At 37.8% G+C, this 16,576-nt stretch overlaps 1 protein-coding gene and 1 long non-coding RNA gene across 11 annotated transcripts in view; one reads left to right on the plus strand and one right to left on the minus strand.

Annotated features, from left to right (window-relative positions):
- Nucleotides 1-16,576, minus strand: part of dnm2a (dynamin 2a) — a 50,111-nt gene that overhangs the window by 5,520 nt on the left and 28,015 nt on the right. For 3 of the 10 annotated variants that reach the window (XM_059558792.1, XM_059558787.1, XM_059558789.1), the window contains 9 exons: nucleotides 12,841-12,927; nucleotides 12,677-12,747; nucleotides 11,394-11,442; nucleotides 10,197-10,208; nucleotides 6,675-6,785; nucleotides 4,405-4,707; nucleotides 3,123-3,287; nucleotides 2,821-3,044; nucleotides 1,482-1,712 (listed from right to left, as the gene is read on the minus strand). In XM_059558792.1, the coding sequence (XP_059414775.1) occupies nucleotides 1,482-1,712; nucleotides 2,821-3,044; nucleotides 3,123-3,287; nucleotides 4,405-4,707; nucleotides 6,675-6,785; nucleotides 10,197-10,208; nucleotides 11,394-11,442; nucleotides 12,677-12,747; nucleotides 12,841-12,927 (1,253 nt within the window). Of the gene's footprint in view, nucleotides 1-1,481; nucleotides 1,713-2,820; nucleotides 3,045-3,122; nucleotides 3,288-4,404; nucleotides 4,708-6,674; nucleotides 6,786-10,196; nucleotides 10,209-11,393; nucleotides 11,443-12,676; nucleotides 12,748-12,840; nucleotides 12,928-16,021; nucleotides 16,161-16,576 lie in introns of all 10 variants that reach the window. The other 7 variants (XM_059558797.1, XM_059558795.1, XM_059558794.1 and 4 more) reach the window with 6 other exon arrangements.
- LOC132149495 (uncharacterized) lies at nucleotides 4,714-7,823 on the plus strand. Its single transcript, XR_009435029.1, has 2 exons — nucleotides 4,714-5,507; nucleotides 6,178-7,823. It is a non-coding gene; the product is annotated as an uncharacterized LOC132149495 (long non-coding RNA).

The raw sequence follows: 16,576 nt of genomic DNA on the forward strand, positions 1-16,576 counted from the left end.
ATGACTAGATGAGACTAAAAGAGATGAAAAGAGACATGATGAGGAGTGACAATAATTGATATGACAAGAGACAAAAGACGAGAGACAATACTTAAGACTAGATGGGATGAAACAAAAGATGAGTAGACAAGACTAGATACAACCACATAAGAGATGAGATTAGATGATAAAAAATAAAAAAGACACAAGGAGACAAGATAAGATGAAAAGAGATGAAATGAGGAGAGACAAGAATAGATCAGACTACCCGAGAATAGATGAGAAAAGACAATTGAGACAACCTAAGAGGAGATGAGACAAGATGACAAAAGATGAGGAGACTAGATGAGATGAGGTGAGAAGAGACAAAAGATGAGGAGACAAGACTAGATAAGACCACTTAAGAGATGAGACTAGATGAGATGTGAAAAGACTAGCTGAGCAGAGATGAGAATAGATGAGAGGACATGAGATGAGATGAGATAAGACAAGAAGTAGTGATGAAGCAAGAAGAGATGACAAGATGAGACTAGAAGAGATAAAAAGAGACTAGATGAGGAGAGACGAGACTAGGTGAGACTACCTGAGATGAGATGAGACTAGGTGAGATGAGAAAAGACAAAAGGAGAAGAGATGAGGCAAGAAAAGAGGTGACTATATGAGACTAGAACAGAGAAGAAGATCAGACAAGATGAGAAGAGATGATGAACAAGATAATCCAGAACAGGAGGTTGGATGAGAAGAAATTTGAAGAAACAAGATGAGAAGAGATGAAAAGAGATAAGCGACAAGATGAGATGCGATGAGAAGAGAAGTTAGGTGAGACGAGAAGTGGCTAGATGAGGCCACACGAAAGCAGAAGAGAAGGTTAGAAGAGAGACTAAATTTGACGAAACAAGACCGACGAGTTGGAGGAGACTAAATGAGAGATGAAGAGGACAGAAGAAAAGAAATGAGACAAGGCAGAAAGGACAGGAGGAGATGAGTGCAGAACAGATGAGATAAGAAAATGCCAGATGAGACAACGTGAGAAAGCACAATAAGAGATAAGATTAGAACAGAAAAGAGACGAGAATAGAAGTGATGAGGAGAGAAGTCTAGATGAGGATAGTTGAGAACAGATATGAAGAGAGGAAAAGATGACACTAAATGAGTAGAGAGGAGAAGAAGAAAGGAAGAGATGAGAGGAGATCAAAACAGGAAAATAATATCACTGGAAAGATTATGCTGAGAAGGAAATGAGGTAAAACTGTTTTTTATTAATAATATTAGTAGTAGCGTGGGACAGAAGGAAATATCTGCATGCAACTGACAGTAAATGAAGAATAAGAGTTGAAGAAACAGTACATCAGTCAAACCTTGTTCAAATGTTTTTTTTGTTTGTTTTTTTTTTCCTTCAACAAACGTTCACTCCTCTGCGCTTCAGGCACAAGATGCTCATTCTCACAGACACAGCGAGTCTACATATCTTCATGGAGGTGACGGATGGTTAAGTGTCTTACCTGGGGATGCCCGGAGGGATGCGGGCAGGGCGGGATGGGATCAGTGGAGGCGCACTGAAAGGATCCAGGTTGCCGAAGGCATTAATGGGCTGGCCTGGGCGAGAGGGAATAGGTGGACCTCCAAAGGACGGGGTGGGGTTAAGTGGGGGCGGGCCCGGTGTTGGACCTCTCACTGCTGGAGGTCTGCTGGGGGGCGGGGCCGATGTAGGTGGTCTGCGCTGGGTGTTGGGGCTACAAAGGACAGGAAAAGAAATAAATAAAATATTAAAACAGTTGTACACTAAAACATGTTTATGAAGTACACTACTTTTAAGGCCTAATATACTCATGGCAAATTCTTTGCTTTCACCTCGCCTACACCATCTACACGAGCGGCATGATGGGAACTGACACAATAAAAGACAATAGAACCCATTATAATCAGATGATGCGGTCTACGCTGGATGCAGCTCAGTGTGACATGACAAATCCAGCTTTTGCAGCACCGTGTGATGCGATGAAATAATATATAGTATATACATTTATATAAAGTTTTGCAGAAAGTTCACTTTGGCAAGCAGTTTCAAAATCCTGAAACAAACTCCAAACATATTTGTTCAAGGTTACAAAATTACAACAGTTTGTTCTTTAATTTCACTTTAATTATATTGGGGCCTTTAAAGGGTTAAGGCCTGTCCCATATTTGGACAAATAAATATGCAAAAGTTTCCCATAGTCCATCATGTACAGGAACCCATGTGACTCAATATCGTGAAACTGTCAGTTTTACAGTATTATGATGTAGTGTAATTATCAGATAATTTCTACACACACACACACTTGTGGTCAAACCACCAGCAAACACCAAGGAATACATGGGCTGGACAAAATAATGTGAAGACCCATTGTTATAGGGGTTGATATCCTTTATGTAGAATACAGTGGAAAAAACTAACTTTTTCGATTATAAACTTTTCACTGTCTTTACTCTCTAGGTTGCATCTCAGTGTACTATGGGTCAAATGGGTGAATTGTCAGACCTCCAAAAAAGGACAAATCATTGAAAGCCTGTTCAGCAGGAATGTCTGTAACCAAACTGTTTGATGTTTTAACAACAACAGTCTTTACGATTATGAGCATGTACACAAAGCACAGTTATTCTTCATCAGCAAAGATGAATAGAATTAAATGAATAGAACAATCATTCTGATTGTGTCCAAAAATCACAGAACTACTGCAGCAAAGTGACAGCAAACCCGACCAGAGAGGCCCGTGTTCATATTTCATTCTAAACACAGAAAGCCACAGTAACGGGACTGTAATTCCTTTCCAGACAGCAGCATGCTGGTCATTTTCTAACCTATTCTCTGGAATCCAGTTGTCATTGACGGGCGGAGGCGCAGGAGTGGACACAGTGCTGGTGCTGATGTCACCGATGATGTGGAGGGCCTCTTTTATGGCGTGGTACATACGCAGCATCTCATCTCTACGCTGGGCCTGGTCAGCAGACTCCTCCATCAGACTGTTCTGATCTCCTGAGGAGTACAGGTACGCCAGCAGCTCTGAGTGGATGAAGTCTTTCGCCTGGGGACAGAACAGGAAGGAAAGTACAATGAATGTTTCAAAATGAACTGCTTAAAACACAAGGGGTTGTGCACTTACGCTGTTGATCATGAGATGCATGATAGTCTTGGGCATGAGGTCTCGGATGGTTTTGTTGACGATACAAGTGTAGGAGTCCACCAGGTTACGAATGGTCTCCACCTGCCTCTCTAGCTGAGGGTCCATGGAGAAGGTGTCGGCTGGAGCGGCATCTTCTGACTCCACCTACACAACACACACATCCCAGTTTCTTTACAATCACTTCTTATTTCATCTGTTGCCTTTGATCTAAGTTTAAGACTTTTCATGAATTTTAACGACAACATCTAAAGTGACCTGTATCTTTAATACATGAATGGATAAGTGCAGTGTGAGTGTTTCTGGCTTGTTGCTTGTGCAAAAGTAATAGTATAGTAATAACACATTAATAACATAAAAGCATACCTGTCTTTAACAAACTGCAGATTTTAAGGTATCATGTCAATAACACAAATGCATGTGCTAATAAGTGCATTTTTTTTTTCAACTCCCAAGAGTTTGATATCAGTAATGTTGTTTTCGAAAGAAAGTCTTATGATTATTCAGCAAGTATGCATTCAATAGATCAAAAGTGACAGGAAAGACATTTACAATGCTAAAAATCATATACATATATACATTATATATATATATATATATACACACACACACACACACACATATATATATATATATATAAACACACACACACACACATATATATAAACACACACACACACACACACATACACATACATACATATATATATATATATATATATATATATATACACACACACACACACACACACACATATACATATATATATATATATACATATATATATATATATATATTTCTTTGAACTTTCTATTCATTCAAGAATCCTGAAAAAGAAATGTACCATGATTTCCACAAAATATTAAGCAGCACAACTGTTTTCGGCATTGATAATAATAAGAAATGTTTCTCGAGCACCAAATCAGCATATTAGAATGATTTCTGAAGGATCATGTGACATTGAAGACTGGAGTAATGATGCTGAAGAGGAATAGATTATTAGAAAATAATTGTATTATTTCACAATTATATTTCTACTGTATTTTTGCAATAAACACAGCCTTGGTGAGCATAAGAGACTGTGTAAGTGTAAGTGACAAATAATTCCTGATACCAAAAGTCCTATTCTTCATTATTTCCCATTGAATGTTCAGTTTTATTTGTATATATCCCATCATGAAAGTTATAAGTGTAGACTAAACTCTCAATAATGGAACACGGAGTGCTTTAGATTGTTCATGTGTTCAGATTGAACATTAGTACCTGATCTTTCTCAGGATAAACGCCTGCTCGGAGAAAAGAGGCTTTCCAGCTGTCCATGTCCTCCTGCGTATCACAGGCTAGCTCGATCTGACGCAAGTCCTTATAGACGTTCCTGCGAGGGGGATCGGATACATAAAGTGGCCGAACAGCAAACACAAATACACAAACATAGAGAGCTGCAGTCAGCACTGACCTTTGCTCAGTGTTGAAGACTGCAAAAATATGCTTGGTAGACATAAAGCCTTTCTCCACGTCTCTGAGCTTCAGGTTGTCCAGAGGAAGCATGTATTTCTTCTCTTTTTCCTAGTAGAGCGAGATGAGAGAGGAAGAGTTATGACAATTTTATAAACCACTTCACAGAGGTATCAAAAGCTGCTCTAAAGTTATGAGATTCTGAATACAATCTAGAACAATGGACGTACAGAAAAAAGCCACATTAAGTTTTTCAAAACATCTTCTTTTGGGATCACGTGTTTGGAATAACATGAAAGGGAGTTAATGACCACATTTTCATTTGGAAGTGAACTGTCCCTTTAAAGAAGGACCACCAGGTTGCCAAGCGAGAGAGGGGGATGTGAGACAGAGAGAGAAAATCAAAAGAAGAGGGGGAGTCTGGATGAGGACTATTGCGGCCAACTCGTTCTGTTGAGTTGAGAAGCAGCATCTGGAAACGTTTATGTCTGCACAGCTACGGCCCCAACAGTTACATCACTCAGAGGAACACTTCCCTGCCCCCAACACACACACACACACACATTCATATACACACACAACAACCCCCAGTAACCCAGTACGATTTCCTGCAAATTCCAAAGTCGGATCCCGGCTGGAACATTTCAGTGCGCTTGCCACGTCACTTTGCCTCTTCTTTCGTCCCTTTTTTTTACTTTCGTCCTCTTTTCTTCATTTATCGCTTTCTCTTTACTTCGAAAACCACTGCTAAAGGAATAATTCTCAGTGTTATTCATAAAACAACGGTAAAGAGCGAAAACTGCACACGGTTCAGAATTCGAAAATGGAGCCATGATAGCAAAGCGATCTGTGTTCCTCGTGAAGAAACTACAGAGGCCTGGAATATGCATTTGCCACGCAGCAGCGGACATGTGAGTATACCGAATATATACGTTTGAAATTATTTCCTTATTATCGATAAGTAATGTTGGGATAGCCACTGATGTTGTTACAACTGATTTCATTATGTTAAGAATCATAGTATATTTAATATACATTTTTTTGGGCATATGACGACCAGCTTCAATTACTTGATTCTTTGTGTGCCTTCATTACTCGGTACAAAAAGCTTTTTAAAAGTAAAAATCTAAACAAAACCAGCACATTTCACTCCAAAATCAAAAGAGGTTATATTTTTACAGTAAAAACACGAAACCTATTTCACTGTAGCATTATTTTCATGAGAATTAACCCCCCCAATATTTTACTTTTGCACTTTTTTTTGCCATTTTTTTTCTTTCATAATTTTGTCATTCCCTAATAATTCACAATGATTTTCATTAGACTTGTAATATCAGTATTTCTGACAGTCTTACAATTTTGAGAATCAGATTTATAGGGATTTTGAGAACTAAACTTGCTGCTGAAACAAAGTTACGATCCAAACATCTTACATGGTTCTATTACAACCTTAATTTATTTTGGAAATATTTCTTATTACTCTATTTTAAATAAGTAGTGAGATGAACATGTTCTCGATGGGTTAAGTAAGATTGACGCTTTATCAGTGTTTCTGTCTGAACTGTTTACTCTCCTCTGCAGTCGTGTGCAGTCCTCGGGGCAGTGACCTGCGGTCCAGCCGCCCTCTTTTCTCCCCCCCGCCTGCCCAGTGTTCAGACTACCTGTTCATCATGCTGCAGCTGAACAGTAGTCCGCACATTGGTTAGGCTGGGCAGGGACACACACACCCGTGGCTCAAGCAAATGGACTCTACCATTCGCTCCTGGATGGGGGTATTTTACATATAAACAATCTCTCTTGGGGAATGAGACGTTTACATTGAAGTTGCTTTGGAGCATCTGCCAAATGCACTGAAGTACACATTCATAAATTTATGTACTCCCTGGAAATAAAACCCAAGGCCTTGATGTTACTAGCACCACATTCTACCAGTCAAGCCACAGGAACTCTGGAAAACAGCTAACATTTGCACTAATTTCAAACACACATGGCGCTCGAGCCCAACTTGATTGGAGCTGGTTTTAAGGTGAAGCCATAGGGGGAGGGACTGCAAAAGAGAAATGAAGAACATATCTCACCTCCTCGTCCTTGTACCAGGACAGCGATTCGGCCGTCAGGATGAACCAGTACTCCTTGGAGCCACCCTTCATAATGCTGATGTTGAGGGTTAGCCAGCCTTTACGGATAACCTGTGGGCCAGAGGGAGGAGGGGGGCGGAGGGTGTAGGGCATGCCAAAAGAGTGGGGAAACAGTTATGAGATCCACACATGTACGTTCAACAGTCTTTGTGCTGGAAGCTTGTGTCCTACGCTGACCAATCCTGAAAACCCTATTGTGCAAGCCTTACCTGTTGTGGAAATATTTTGTGTAACTCTACCAAAGTCTGGTTGCCTTCTATAGTGGCTAATTTGATTAACTAAATAACTCAGCTTTGTACATTACAGCAGTGGTTCTCAACTGGTTTAAAAAAAATTTTTTTAGGCAAAACAAAAAGGTCCATTGTTTCGAATTTTTTGTTGCGGGTAAAAATTGTCCATTGTTTTGTAAAAAAAAAAAATTCAGGCAAAAGAAGGTCAATTGTTATTAAGTTAATATTAGCAATGGATAACACAGTAATATCTTTTTTAAAACAAGTAGCATTATGTTTGTAAACAGAGCGAATCTGCGCGAACAGGTTGAAGTTGCGAAATGTGCTTGTGGAAATCTTCTGCCCTCGCGTGCAATTCACAAATGCGTGGATTCCAACCGAAATGACTGCATTTCTTTTATGTGAAAATTTGCAGAAGTATAGACAATACATATATAGTCCATCAATATGCAAACATATTAACATAAAAATAAATATTTATAGCTAAACAGGAAAAGTGATGAACACAACTGCATGAACAACAGCAGAGGTGCGATTTACCAACATAAACGCATAAAAAATGTTGTATCAGTATTAGCGAAAATGCCCTGATTTTTGATTCAAAGTATTTTTTCTTTTTAAAAGCTGATATACAAAATTATATGCCAATTTGGTTTTAGCATTAGGTTGCGTTTCACCAGTTGGGAACCACTGGACTACAGTATCTAGCGTTACTCTGCATGTAGTCGGAACATAAGGCAGCAATTAAAGCTTAGTTACAAATAAACGCTTTAGAAAATCTGAATATACACTAACTAAACCACTGGGTAAGTGTCTTTAAGTCTTGAAATAGAGCAACAATAAAAGAACAAAGGAACAATTTTGTTGTTCTTGTGGATTTTTTTTGTTGTTCTTGTGGCAACGTGACAGCAGATGCCATCCAGACCCACTGGATGCCAGATAACGGGTCAAAGGTTAGCAGTGGTATGTTAGGCTCAAATAAGTGAGTAAAAACAAGCCTACATGCTGGTAAACAAAGGAGAATGCTGTTAGTGGTGTTAAATGGAGAAAGACGTACAATCAAGTGTTGAAGGCTATTGAACGGGAAGGAATAGTGAAAGAAGACACAGGTAAGCAGGTCCTAACCAGAGGTTGTTTGCTAAGAAAAGGTACAGGAGCTGGAGAAGGGTTAGTCAAGGAAACGGGAGGGAAAGGGCTTTCAGATTTCAGTGGTAAAGAAATTGAGTCAACAGAAACAAAATGAATCTTATTTCCATTATTAACGCACATTTCAGCTCCTTTCTGGTACTACATCTTATATCGTAATACCCGACAGCATCAATGACACGTAACGCTTTCCATTTAAGAAAGAAATATCACAATAAAATCTACTACAAGGATTTCTACGGTGCCATCCCTTTCCTCCCTTTCCGTTTTGCTTTGTTCTCCATAAAAACAGAGTGAAAGTGAGAGGAGGGGGTTAGAGTTAGACAGTCCCAACAGAAATAATGCAGACATAAAGCTATTACACGCTATACAGATTGTTTGCCTAGGTGGGGAAATGCCATCAACCTTCTTAAATCTAGAAACCTGATAACCATCTCTGAGAGGGGAAAAAGACAGAAGAGACTGATGAGTAGAGAAAAACACCAGGACACTACGGCTCAGGCACCTCATGCTAGGATGTACTGTAGCGATCTGAACAAACGACTACAAAAACAGAAACCCAGCAAATATCTGTGGTCAGAGCCTGGCTTGGGCTCTGTATTCTCTAACATGGATCCAATTACCCTTTTGCCGCCCACAACTGAAAGAAATGAGAGCATGACCTTATTTTCCGTTGTGTTTGGATTTTACCGTTCTTCCACATTGCACATTCTGACTTCTGCCTCTCGAAATTAAACAAGTTAATCCTAATATTATGTACATTTAAAATGCATAATTATCAACAAGTTAATCAAAGAGTTAGCAAAATATGATCAGAGATTTCATTAAACAGAAATTTGTTGATAGAAGGGATGATTTTGAATTAAAGACGAGATGATTAGATGATTACCTGTGAGAGGCGACTGTTAATTACCCCAATAGAAATCTCCCAATTAACTTTGCCCCAGAAAGGATTTCGCTAAGGTTAAGCAGTTAATTTATTAAATTAGAGCCAATTGATTAGGGAAAAGAACTCCAAAATAAGATTCAATGGTGCATCCCCTTAAAATTAAAAGGTAATAAACAAATCTAAAGGTAAATGCTTATTTATTACTATTAATTGTTACATAGCTACTCTTCATTTAGTGAAAAACAGAAAACATGCCTTGATTACATCAATTAGATATTTATTGTTTAATTTTGAATCTACTTGACAAATGGATTCAATGAAATTAAATATAGTTAAAAGGTTCAAACATACGGAGAATATTTTAGCCATATAGCCCAGTCCTACCTCAGATTTGTTGTTAGTATAAAGGAAATCACATTTCAGTGGAAAATAATTGTGATTAGCTCTTCATGGCAAATACATTCAAAAATCTATAAAAATAGATTAGTTCATTAAAAATGCACACCACCTATATGTAAAGAAACCCCAATCAGACACCACATGTTATCTTGAATTTTTACTTTGGCACTCTAGTATGAATCTAGTTTTCTTGGCCCCGCCCACCCACCATATCCCCATGGTGACGTAGAGGCTGATTCTCAAAGGCAAATTCCGCTCTCCCAGCCTGGGCTGCCAGGACTCACATCCAGAAACAGGACAACCGAGGCCTCCATTTCACTCCATGCTCAATTAAAAAAAAATAATGAAAATGTTTTCATGCATTAAAATACACTCATATATGAAATTAAGGGTGCACTGTGACATTTTCTCAAAGGAATGGTTAGTAATGTTCTCTTGGTTTAATTACTATAATTGCCGAATGTTAGGTAATGCCACTAATTACAGTGGGCATTTTATGGTGGAATTTACGTCAGTTACTGATTAGTCGTAACTAATTGAAAACGAGCCATAATTGAAATTTTTATTCCTGGTTTTTATTCCATTTTGGTTTTTCCACCAAACTATACCTTCTCAGCTTCGCCTTCTCTCAGGCCACCTAGCTGCAGAGTCGAAGAAAAACCATCAGCTTTATAACTCACACAGACATCCCACCCACACTGGTAATTAGAGTTTGACCTGTTACGGCCTCAGTTCTCCTGACTGGATGAGCGCTGGTGACCTATAACTGGGCGTAGCTTGTAGGTTTATGTTACTTACCAGTATTTCACCCTGCAGTGATAAGGAGGGACAGGGGTAGGGGCAAGTTTTGGGGAGAAGAAATGGGACAAAGACACAAGAAACAAGCAAAACCAGGAAGGGAAGACAATGCAGCAGGACAGTGAAGGAAGACATGTTTGTAAATGAAAAGGTTGGATGGGGACAAGGGTGTGATGGAGTGAGTCAAAGACCAGAGAAAAAGTCACAGTGAGAAAAAAAACGTTACAAGCAGACACACACATACACAGAGAGAGAGAGAGAGAGAGAGAGAGAGAGAGAGCAACATAAAGTTACATGCAATTAGATTAACTGACAGTACCACAGATCAGAATGATCTACTAGGTCGTGTCATTGTCAAGGCTGGATCCATGCACATTCTAAATTACACGTCAAATAGAAAGAGGTAGTTTGCATAAAATTAGGGCAAGACTGAAAAAAATGCATTGATTACTCATTTGTCATGCGTCAGTGTTACTAGCAGCTAGTGCTGCTGTGATGCTAGTGAAAGCGGGGTTTCTCAAAAGTGGGAGGAAATGAAAGGGAATGTCCCTGTCTAATAACACAGCGTACTTTCAAGTTGCTTATGTCATTTCCACTGAAACCTTCATACATGAAAAGCCCATTTCAGGCTCTTTTATTTTTCTATCTTTTCTTATTTTTCTTTAGTGCCAAGCAATGTTCATTCAAATGAAATGTTACACATACTGTAAATACTAACACTGTGTCTTAACCAGGCGTGAAGTGACAGAATTCAAGCTGTCAACACAAATTACAGCGTGATGCTTCACAATATCGGCCATTCAGAACATATCTGATGTATAAAAGAGTTGTTCATGACAATAGTTATGTCATTTATGTTGCAGAACAAAACATTAACTTTTTTTTTAATTACCCAAATCTTGTTTGCTCATTCAAACAAAAACACTCTTTGTGGGGATGCAATGTAACAGAATTTAATTTAATTTTTTTGTGGGTTGTAAAAGGCAAAAATAAGTGATAGATACCTTGATGAAAAATACTGTTTTGTTTTTAATCAATCAAAGCTGGTAAATTAAAAGGGGTGATGTGGGCGGGGTCTCTCAGGGTTCAATGTTAGGCCCTTTTGTGTTTAATTGGAATGGTGGAGGGCGTGATGGTTTCGGAATCAAGGGGTGTCAACGTAGATTTAAAAGCATGTGGAAGCAGAGAAAAGTGTACCTGGTTGGGAACGGCCCTCTTCTTGTTAACAATATTCCTTTGCTGGGCGCTGCAAGTGGAGAAAACAGACAGAGAACACTAATTACACATGCGCCGACTGCATGCTGCTGTCTTGTATACAGTAAACTGATTATTGTGTAAACCTCCTTGGCACTAATCCTGCTCTGAGGCAGGGTGGATAAAAAAAACAACAAAAAAAACAGGAGATGGGTGGTCTGATTAACATCTGTCTAAATGTGTCTGGGTGATTAAGGGGGGCGCTAGCGCACCTGTTGTTGCTGTACCCTGGAATTGTACCGTCATCCATCCGCCTGCAGTCAAGACTGAAAGTGACGGCATGAGGAACCGTTAACAGAGGCGCCCTGACAAACTCACAACATGCGTATAGGGACACGCAGGGCGAGCAGGGTCAGACAGGCTTGATTTTGTAGGCGACCTTTGACTCAACTCTTGGATGCTCTACAGTAACCATCTGAGCATGCAAATATTTCACATGCAATGAAACATTAGTTGTACACTAGTTTGAGAGGTCAAAGACATGCACTAATAATTTTAGTGCATTTAAGTTGTCCAATGAATTAGCCATAATGCACAGGCATAAGGAGCTTATCTGATGTTTTTAGTCCACTGCACTGACAGTAAACAGGAGACACAGACCAAATATGACTTCCAGAATTTCTTTACCAGGTTGAAAACAACTATATACAAATTCTATATACATCTAAATATTGTTGGTGGTGCCCCAGTAATATTAAAGAAAAGATAATAGCATGGGGATGTATGAAGATGTATGGATCATCTGTACCATTACCATATATATATATATATATATATATATATATATATATATATATATATATATATATATATATATATATATATATATATATTTAACTGACCATAATTAAAGTTAACATTTTGGTAAAAAAAAAAAAAATAAATAAAGTGCCGCAGACTGATGAGCACACCCCTAAGCAAAAACGACAACAAAAAAAAACTTTGAACCTTTGAAAGATTTTTTTTTTGCAGAAGAACTTGTCATATTCTGTTCTGCTCTTAGAATTAAATGTGTTTTCAGATAAACTCACATTGAAAATGTGAACTGTGACTGGTTGCTTTACATGTTGGCCACATGGCCACTTCCTGTCTAAATAAGTTATAATAATAGACTGAATTGCAGACAGTCAAAAGTCCAATGCGCAAAAAGCACTCCTATGGTTAAGAGTCGAGCTTTAAGGTGAGAAATGAAACCCAGAATGTGCCGCACTGTATGCTACACATACTTTGCAAATCCAATGAAGTCCTCATGGTTGGTGTTGATGTATGACAGCTCAATGTCAATCAGCTGAAGGACCTGGTAAAGAAAACAATTTTCCACATTAAGAAAATTAATGAAAACAAAAAAACAACAACAGTAAAAGCGGATCCTCTCTCGCCAGTCTCGCACCTGGTCCTTGGTCTTGCCTTCTCTCTCTCTGACGTAACTAGTGACAATCCTCTCTGTCTCTTCTCGCAGTCTGGGGTAAGAGCCTAGCTGTGGGGAAAAGCACAAGATAGATGCAGGCTACGGCATGTACACATAGCCACACGCATACGTGTGCAAACACACACACACACACACACACACTGCGATGTAAAAGCAGTAAGCGCTAACTTTCTTTTCAAACAGGTTGATGTGGGGACTAGTTTTTGATAAGCCACCATGCACAAGAGGAACCAATGCAAGAGAGAGCAGGAATGCACACACTCGCACACACACAGATGCAGATTTGAGTATTTCAGCAAGTTGTGCAGGTAAGACCGCATTCACTCCCAGAATCAATAAATTAAGTTCTAAGTGCAGTAAACCAAATTTAAGGGATGCTAGGGTTGGGAATCGGGAAACAGTTGATTGTATGACAATTGATAATATAGCTGTTAAATACTACAGCCAAATGATTTTGATATTTGGTTGTTTTAAGAGTTATTATAAGAGTTCTTCTACTGATACGGCCACAACACTGCGCTGGTGAATCTACAGCACCAAGGCAGTAGACGTTATGTTTAAGTGATTTCTTCAGATTCCTCTTACGAATCAGTCAAATGAGTCTCAAATTCATTGACCTTAAATGGCTCACTCACTCACCGAGTCAGTTGGAGTAGTTAATGAATTAACAACAGACTCGCTTAAGGAATAAAATGGCGCAATTTTTGGGCCTGTCAGACTTGAAAATAATCCTAACTGTGTGTCAATAGCAGCAAACGTGTTTTGCAATACAATGGCAACACAACACCTAACGATTGTGCACAAAGATATTAAAGAGACCAAATTGGACCCATTGTAATTAAGAAAAACTAACGGTTTACAATAAAATCACAATAAATCAGTTCAATTACTTATTTACTGTTAATATGACAATGTGTAGTGAAATATACACATATAGAAAATCATAAATTTTGTTGTGACAAAGAATACATTTTACAAATGTTACCAGCATAGCACTGTTTATTATTTTAATTTATAAGATTATTATAATATTATAATTTTCCTATTATTTAAAAATGTATGTAAGAATATATAGTATAATAGCATATGGTATGTTATCCTTATCATCAATAATTTGGTGCTTTCTTAAATATACAAAAAGGATCATTAATGGAATCGTTAAAGAGCAGGTCATATAGGTTTTTAATATATATATATATATATATATATATATATATATATATATATATATATATATATATACTGACTGACAGTCACCACTTATAAGCTACACTGTAAAAAGTGAATCATGAGTCTTGTAATTTTCATTAAAAAAAAATTAAAGTGATAATTAAAAATAATCTGTGGATTTCATTAAAGAAATTATGATTCAGTGTTGTATAGAAAAGAATGAGGACTTTTTACTAATAAAACCAAGATATGCGTTTTCCTCATTTTTTTTAAGGAGACTTAAGCAGTTTTGGTGCTTGAATTGGGGAACTGATTAAACTAAAATAATTAAGGAAAGAAGGCTGCCTATTTATTTTAAGAGAATTAGCACAGTTTTGCAGTTTTATTTTAGAGGTGAATGTTAGTTCCCAGCATTCTTTGCATATGGCTGGATATGGAGAGTAAATTTTGAAATTAAATGCTACTTTATATTTTTGGGTGAAAGGAAGCATCTATTAATGTTTAATGTTCAGTTACATTTGACATTTGTAAGAGTTTCTGTAACATCGAAGTTTCCATTGCACAGTGCAATCGTTACCACTGTGCTGAAGAGTAGAGCTTGTGGTTATGGATACTACTCTTCAAAGGCATTAAACCTTGTTTAATGAGCAGTAGCTTTGCTAGTGCTAGTGCTGTACTTTCCAGTATTTCTCAAGTATTTTCCTACTTGAGGTGATTGGCTGTATACAGTCTTGTAAATGTATAAAATAACAAAATACAAACAGACCTTATTTAAAATCACAGACTTTTGAGAATAAACTTAAAATAAATGAGCACATTTCCCTAATTATATAAAATGTATTGTGTCATAGATTAATTTAGGAGATTTCACATGATTTATTCAGGTAGATGCCATTAAAAAAAAAATCAAGCCTGAAAAACTACTCAAAAATATTATGTGTAATATTGTTACCTTAATTTTTTTAAGTAAATAGCTCATTAGATTTTTTACAGTGTACTACTAAATATTGTAGAAACTATTTTCTGTAAAGTTGCTTTTTAATGATTTGTATTGTAAAAAGCACTATACAAATAAACTTGAATTGAATTGAAAACTTGAATATACTGAAAAATTCTAATATTCTAATATTAAATGAATATTCTGAGAAAATTACAATGTTTTCTGTCATAGATGCATTTAAACCTGTTGTAGGGGACTCCAACACAAATATTAGGACACTTTAAAATACCATATGACCTGCTCTTTAAGTGGAATTGGAACTACAGCTAGTATTGGTAAGCTTCTTACGATTCCCATCCCTAGTTATTTATAACATATAAATCTTAAGTGATAACAATTCCATGTGAAATGCAGAAACACATGTTTGAGATTAAATTCCCACCAACACTCATCCAAAACTGAGAGTGAAAAAGATACAAGAAAGAAAAGAATGTGAAATTTTCAAAAAGGAATTTGTGACACTGGAGAGGGAGGACAGAATCAAGAATCAAGCACTGCAGTTCCACCTATGACCACAAGATGGCAGGTGATGGGGTTTTTAGTTGCTATGACAACAGCAGCAGCCTTTTGTGTCTGGGGCAGGAGGCAAAGAGTCTGTCACTGTGTGTCTTTTACTTTTACAGTCAGTGGTTCAGGCTAAGTGATGCTCTACTAAAGCAACAGAGTAAAAGAAGGTGATGTGCCACTGACAAATGCTGGATCTGAGCTCTAAAGCTGATTCAGCTTGGAAACATCCAATTTTTAAAAAGCAACCTGAATGGTTTTTATTGGATTCACATGGGATATGGAAATGCAAGGCTCATTATGGAACAGAACACCAGCTTTGGACAAGTCACATGGACACATTCTAGACACACACTATGGGTGTGGCGTCATACAGGTGGAAAGCTGAATGGGAAGGTGGGCGGCAGCGTATGGAAACAGAGGGATGAGGAGTTTGACTCCGCCTTTTCTCGATCCGCTCCTGGTTACCTTCTTGGCACTGTTCCTGACGAGGGTGGTGAGTTCAGACACCACCAGGTCCACACATTTCAGGCTGGGCTCTTTCAGTTTGCGGATCTGTTTTTTCACTATAGTCTCAAAGGCCAGATCAGGGGTGAACAACCCCGTTCTGAGGGGGTCAGGGGGAAGCCAGTGATAGAAGGGGGGACAAGAAGTGATGAGGTGTTAAAAAGGGAAAGAAAAAGAGAAAGAAGGGGAAGAATAAAAAGAGAGGAAACTTTTAGTTGATTAATCATTTCTTATCTATGAACAGATACAAACTAGGTCCAAAAGGGGGAGCCGCAGGTTTTCACATCCATGAATTGTTTTTTTTTATTTTTTTAACCACAATAATTTTTTTTTTACAAAAATTTGAAACGCTTGTTCACTCAATGTCCAATAAAACTAGTCTAAAATATTAGCATTTTTCCACACCAAAAATATTCACTACTACAATGCTATTACACAGTATACGTGTTTTTTTTTTACATTTAATAAATATTAAAACTAGCCTCCAAAAAAAAAAAAAAAACACTTGGTTCTGTT

The sequence above is a fragment of the Carassius carassius genome, chromosome 9, assembly GCF_963082965.1.
Source record: "Carassius carassius chromosome 9, fCarCar2.1, whole genome shotgun sequence".
In the NCBI taxonomy this organism is placed as follows: Eukaryota; Metazoa; Chordata; class Actinopteri; order Cypriniformes; family Cyprinidae; genus Carassius; species Carassius carassius.